Source organism: Arachis ipaensis, chromosome B06, assembly GCF_000816755.2.
Source record: "Arachis ipaensis cultivar K30076 chromosome B06, Araip1.1, whole genome shotgun sequence".
In the NCBI taxonomy this organism is placed as follows: Eukaryota; Viridiplantae; Streptophyta; class Magnoliopsida; order Fabales; family Fabaceae; genus Arachis; species Arachis ipaensis.
Genome location: NC_029790.2, coordinates 40,973,125 through 40,979,936, shown reverse-complemented (window position 1 = coordinate 40,979,936; position 6,812 = coordinate 40,973,125). Strand labels below are relative to the sequence as shown.

General features: G+C 41.5%; 1 protein-coding gene across 1 annotated transcript; it reads left to right on the top strand.

Moving 5' to 3' along the window:
- Positions 622–3,240, top strand: LOC107646766 (proline-rich protein 36-like). The gene is made up of 4 exons (XM_016350925.1): positions 622–640; positions 702–1,101; positions 1,932–2,124; positions 2,842–3,240. Exons 1-4 carry the CDS (start codon positions 622–624, stop codon positions 3,238–3,240), a joined length of 1,011 nt encoding a protein of 336 aa, XP_016206411.1.

The following is a 6,812-nucleotide window of genomic DNA, read 5'->3' as shown; positions in this document are numbered from 1 at the left end:
GCGCCGACTATTAGAACATGGAAGTTCGCGCGGACGCGCACCTGCCGCGTCCGCGCCGATTTGCTGCTGCAAATGCTTGAGCCAAACCCCAGAGAGTTAAGCCATTTCTGGGCTAGCTTTAGGCCCCAGGCCCAACCCGATCTGCGCGAGCGCATGCATCGCGCCGGCGCACCATTTCACAATTCGTCAATGTACGCGGACGCGCATTTACCGCGCGCGCGTCCTTGCGTGTGGCCACTAATCTAGGCCACGAACCCGAGAGTCGGGCGTGCCTCAAGCCCATTCTAAGCCTCACGCGCAATCTCATGTACGCATGCGCGCACCGTACGCGCACGCGCCCCTGCCTAATATACCACCCCACGTTAGCGCGCACTGCACGCTCACGCATGAATCTCCCTTTCCCCCAATGCGCGCGGACGCGTACATACCGCGTGCGCGCAGGTCTGGTGCGCGACTCCCAGGCCAGTCTCCAGAGAGTTAGGCCTGAGTTAGGCCAACTCTAAGCCCCTAGCCCAACTCCATGCACGCGTGCGCGCACGGTACGCGCCCGCGTCCTTTCCTATTTTGCTCATCCCCGCTTAAGCGCGTTGTACGCGCACGCGTAGGATCCACGTTCTCTCAATGGACACGGACGCGCAAGGTGCGCGTGCGCGCCGATTCAAAAATAGGGATAACCCTAGCTCGCGAAGCACACTGCGCAGTCGCGCACCCCTTTCCCCAACCTCCACCTTCTTCTTCTTCTTCTCTCCCCCAACTGCCGTCGCAGCAGCAGCGCTGGCCGCCGCCGCACGACCTACCTCCGTCACCGTCCTTGGCCATCAATTCCCTTCCCCTCTCACCACCACCCATCCTCTCTCTCCCTCTTACTCCTCTCACCCATCTCACCGTGACCAACCCCTCCGCCGCCACCCCGTCATCACTGCCGGCGGCTCGCTCCCTCTCTGTTCGTCCTGCACATTCTCCTATCATTCTCTTCTCTCACCATCACCGTCCCTCCTCCCCTCAGTTGCTCACCCCTCCGGCCAAACCACCGCGCCAGCCGTCTTCACCGCCACCATTCACGGTGGTGCCAGTTTCTGTCTCTGCTGCCCCTGTCCTATCGTAGTCCCCCTTTCCATTCTCAATTTTTCCCGGCTCCCAGGTTCCTGCTCCATTTCTGTTATTTCTTTTTCTGTTTTTCCTTTTTATTTGTTCGTTTATGTAGTTCCTGGAATTGCATGTTAGTTAGTTGGAATTCAAATTTTGTATGTTAGGTTAGATAGATATAATTGCTGTTAGGTAGCTAGGGCTGGATAGAGGATTCTAGGCCTGCTAATTGCTCCGTATGTGCATATCTGCTGCTTGCTTCCTTGGGTACGGTATGTTGGTTTTGGGTTGATATTCCATGCAATATGTGTTGCCAAATAATATCTGTTTGCTGCTGTGCGTGATTGATGTTATTTTTTTGTGCTAATTGTGCTATTTTGCTATCCGGGAACGTCCAATTTTAAGCCGGAATGCTGCCCGATTTTCAAGGAAATTAGTTTCATCTTGATCTTTACTTCAGTTTTGGGCAAATTTCCGTTTCTTTTTGACTTTCCGGATTTGCACAATCATTGTGAACATGAACCGCAACTTCTCGTTCAATTGAGCCTATATATCATCATATCGCTAACCCACTTTTCCCAACTTACTAATTTCTTTAACCGTTTTACTCCCACTCACCTTTAACCCTCTTTAACAATTCTTTCAAAAATATGATGATATTATTGTCTTTTGAATATGAGATGTTGCCTTTAATGAAGATTCCAGTCTTGGTTCATTCACTTATGTTTACTTGTTCACTTTTACATATTCAGTGCAACATCATGATTGCTCTTTGATAATTGTATCCTGAACATGCCTTCTTTGTTACATGCTAAATGTTTTATATATTCTATCATATTTTTCAGGATGTCGGATAGAGGAAAAGCTATAGCCTCTGCTTCCAAAAAAAGGAAGCGCTCCAAGACCTCTACACCCCCACCATCTGCTAACTATGCAAGGAATCCGCTGAATGAGGAGGAGAAAGAAAATCAGTTACTCCCGTCCACTGATCCAACCAAATTTCCAAATCTCTACTACGAGCTACGCCTTTCCCGTTATGCAAAGAAGAATCTGAATATTGAGAAGAAGCTGAATCTTCCCAATGATGTGAGGCGTGCCATAAACGCCCGTATTTCTGAGCTGGGCTTGGATTTCATCGATAGGGACTTGGGACGGATTAACATCTCGTGGGTCAAGGAATTTTACTGCAATTTCTTTCGACCGGGCTTGGATTCAGTATTCTTGAGGGGTAGAGAGATTATGATCACTGAGGATGCCTTGAGGGATGCACTGCTCTGCAGAGTTGGTACTCCTGAGACTTGTGCCTACCAGCAGGCAGAGGTAGCTCTCCTCTCCATGACTTTCGACTATGAGGCACTTAGGCGCGTGATTGCTACATCAGATGCTTCTTGGGTAATGGATTCGAGTAACACAAAGCCCAAGGGCATGCTATTTGCACATCTGACTAGGGAGGCTAGGACTTGGCAACAAATATTTGCCCACTATGTCTTCCCTACCACTCACTTTTCAGAGATTCCGATGGATATGCTAGTCTTGATTGGGTGTGTCATGGAGGGGAAGGAAGTATATTTCCCCCGACTGATTAGGCATAGCATGTGGAGAGCTCATATTCGCGGCTTGTTACTGTTTCCGACACTGGTTACTAGCTTAGCTGAGCTAGCTGATGTCCCGTGGGAGGACAATGACGTGACACCACCACATCCAGATGACGACGACAAGGAAGTTACTATTCCCTGGGGTGTGTGGGTGCACGAGAGACCCCCGACTAGCCGCCGTTCTCGAGCTAGAGCAGCAGTCGAGGCAGCTATACCATCTTCTTTGCCAGCAGCCCCACCCCCTTCAGCACCCGAGCCCACTTACCTACTGGTTCAGCGTCTGTTTCGGTTCTTGGAGCACGAGAGGCTCCATGTCAGACGCCGACTGGATCGGATGGATCAGGCACTCATCTCCCTTGGCGCTGAGTTACCTCCGCTTCCAGACTCTCCGACCTCCGATGAGCAGGATCATCAGGAGGAGGATGCGGATGAGCCACTTCAGCGGGATGCACCTCCAGCTGCCCCTGATACTACAGAGCCACCACAGACTCATAAGGTCCCAGAGCCACAGCCCGAGCCTGCGCCTATCGTTGTACCTCCCACTGATCCTCCGGTTTAGCATCGCGGACGATGCTTGGTTTTAAGTGTGGGAAGGGCACCGGTAGCATTATTTGGGAACCGGTGAACTTTTCGGCCTAGTTATCTCATTTTGCACATCTTTGTATATATTTTGATGCATTTCTAGTTTGCTTTGGATACTTTTATTGCTTATTTTGGATTTTAGATATTTTGATGCTTTTGGATATTTTTAGATGTTTTGGATGATAGATTCCGTACTTTTAGTTGGATTCTTCTTTATACATTTTGTTTATCTTTGTTTTTAGTTTGTAGTTGTGATTAGAAATCATACTTTGGATTGCAAATATTTAGTCACCCTTTTTGCATAATATATTGGTTCTAAGTGAAAAAGGAAAGGGTGAACTAAGAAAATTTTTGAACTTTTCAATCACAACAATGCTTAGTCAAACATTGAGATTTTTCAAGAAGTTTAAATATAGGGCATTAACCCAATTGATTGAAAGAGAATTTTTTTTGAAACTTGCTTGAATTTCATACCTTTTGAAGCATGTATTGAATTGAGAACACAAGCTTGTGAGACTTGAGCCTATTGATGTGGTTACATTTTATAACCACTTATTTTCCATTCTTGTGTGAAATTGTTCTCTTTCCATGATTGTGATCCTTGATTTGTTTGAATCTATATGTCCCATTATTCCTTGTATTCATGCATTTATATGATTGAGGCCATCATTTCATTAGCCACTTACCCAAATAGCCAACCTTTTACTCTCCATTGTTAGCCAATTTTGAGCCTATGCTTAACCAACTTATTCTTATTTTAGCACATTACAAGCCTAAGGCGGAAAACCAATGAAAAGTCCTTGTTTGGATCCTTGATTGACCTAGGCTAGTGAGAGTGTTTTATTATTCAAAGTTGGTGAGGCTTGGGAACATTGGATGGGATAAAAAGGGGCAGTACACTTTTATGTTTAGGAATTGGGCACATATTCATGTAGTGATTAAATGTAGAGACCTTATGCATTGATGTTCTTGTATTTAGTTTGAAAGAATAAAAAGAAAAAAAATATATATAAAGAAAAGAAAAAAATGATGAAAAGAAAAGAAAAATGAAAAAAATGATGATGATGAAAAAAGAAAAAAAATAATACAATAAAGAAGGGACAGAATGCCCCAAAGTGAAGTCAATAAAAAGGGGACCAATGCATAAGTATTATGAATCAAATAGGAATGCATGAGTATGTAAGAAAAAAGTGAAGAATGGGTAGTTAGAATAGCTTGCATTTGTATAGGTCATTAAATAGGTTAGGTGGGAAAGTCTATGCTAATCAAAGATTCAAATCCTAGTCCACTTGACCATAAATGATCCTACCTTGACCCTAACCCCATTACAACCTAAATGAAAGACCTCATGATGAATGTATGCATGCATTGAATAAGTGTTGATTGTTAGAAGAAAATCAAATTTTGGAAAACATGATTAGAAGAGAATTGAGTGAATTAACCCTTAAACACTTGAGTGAATAGAGCGGATACACATCCGGTGAGGGTTCAAAAGTTCAATCACATGTGTTCACCCATATTATCTATATTCTTGCAAGTTTGAACCCTTTTTGACAATTCAATACAATTGTGGTTTGGACTTAGTCCTTATTGCCTAGCTCTTGTGCTTACACATGCTCTCTTGGGAATTGATTTGTTTGAACTAAGCATTTCCAATTGCTTTAGATAATTGCATTTAGATAGGACTCATATAGTTTAATTGCATTCAATAAATGTCATAACCCTTAGTTCCTTCTTATTTTAGCATGAGGACATGCTAAGGCTTAAGTGTGGGGAGGTTGACAAACCCCAATTTGACGGTTTGTTTTGCATTGAATTTAGAGTATTTTGATAACCTTTTGTCACATTTAGCCTAGGAATTAGCATGATTTTGTTATCTCTCCCATATTTGTGCTTAAGTGTAAAAACATGCTTTTTAAGCCTTATTTTGGTGAATTCTAGTTCTTCTTTGATTCCATAAGATGCCCTGATGTGTTTGCTAGTAATTCCAGGATTGAAATAGGCTAGGTATGGATCAAAGGAAGCAAGGAAGGAAGCATACAAGTGGAGAGAAGTATAAAAAGTCAAAGAAGCAAAGTCAGCCATGCACACGCACGCGCACAAGGCGCTCGCGCGCACATCACAGAATTAGCCAGGGACGCGCACGCGTACCGTGCGCGAACGCGTCGATAAGGGCACATGACCTCACTAATGCAACACGTGCCTGGCAATTTGAGAGGGTTTCTGAACCCATTTTTGGCGTCCACTTGACTTTCCTTTAATTAGTAAGGGTTAACTAAGTGGTAGCAATGAACAATTCTCATCACAATTGAGAAGGATAACTAGGATAGGACTTCTAGTTCTCACACCCTACTAAGAGCCTTTTATAGTTGTTAGTTTATTTTCATTGCCATTTACTTTTCATGCTTCTTATCCAAAACCCCAAAATAACTCATAACCAATAACAAGACACTTTATTGTAATTCGTAGGGAGAACGACCCGAGGTCCAATACTTCGGTTTATAAATTTTAGGGGTTTGTACTAGTGACAAACAACTTTTTGTATGAAAGGATTAGTGATTGGTTTAGAAGCTATACTTGCAACGAGAATTCAATTGTGAAATTCTAAACCGTCAAAAATCCAATCGTCACTTGGTTAGCTTAAGAAAGATATTGTGTACAATTTAAGTGTGGAGAATTTTATGGGAACATGGGATGATAGAAACAAAGTAGGGATTTAAAATGAATAAGTTATTTCAGAAATTTGGGAAGCATGCTCATGTGAAATCAAAATAACTAAATTACCATGTGCATAAAAAAAAATAATAATAATAATAATAATAATAATAATAATAATAATAATAATAATAATAATAATAATAATAATAATAATAATAATAATAATAATAAAATAATAATTTTATATTTTCTGTACTCAAATAAGGGGATACAAAAATTCCCCAAATGCAAAATAAAAATCAATACACATGGGATAAAATTTCAAAATTAAATTTAATGCATGAGCCTGTAATACAAAGTGGGAAAATTTGGGTAAATAGGTAAAAGAACTTTAAATTATATAAAGTATGTATGTTAGGTGAGATCTTAGACTAATCAAGGATTCACTTTGTTAGCTCACTTAGCCTTATATATATACCCTTACCTTTACCTTGGCCTCATTACAACCTCGAAAAAGACCTCATGATTTTTGTATGTCTGTATTCCATATCTGTTGATTGGTTAGATGAAGAACAAATTTGTAGAAAGCAAGGATAGAAAAAGAAAAGAGTGATTAACCCAATAAACACTGAGTGACTAGAGAGTAAACACAAAATCCAGTGAGGGTTCAATAGCTCATCACCATATATCTCTGCTTAATTGTTAATTGTCTTGCAAGTTTGTGAAATACTTTTATCCATCTCAATTGTAAAAGTGCTTTAACATTATCTAGGGTTTGGCTATGCATATATGATTCCTTGAGGATATGAATTAATTTAATTACATGTAAGCTTTATATACAAGTGGATAACAATTAGAATTGCATGATTCATTTAGGTAGTTGCATTTAGA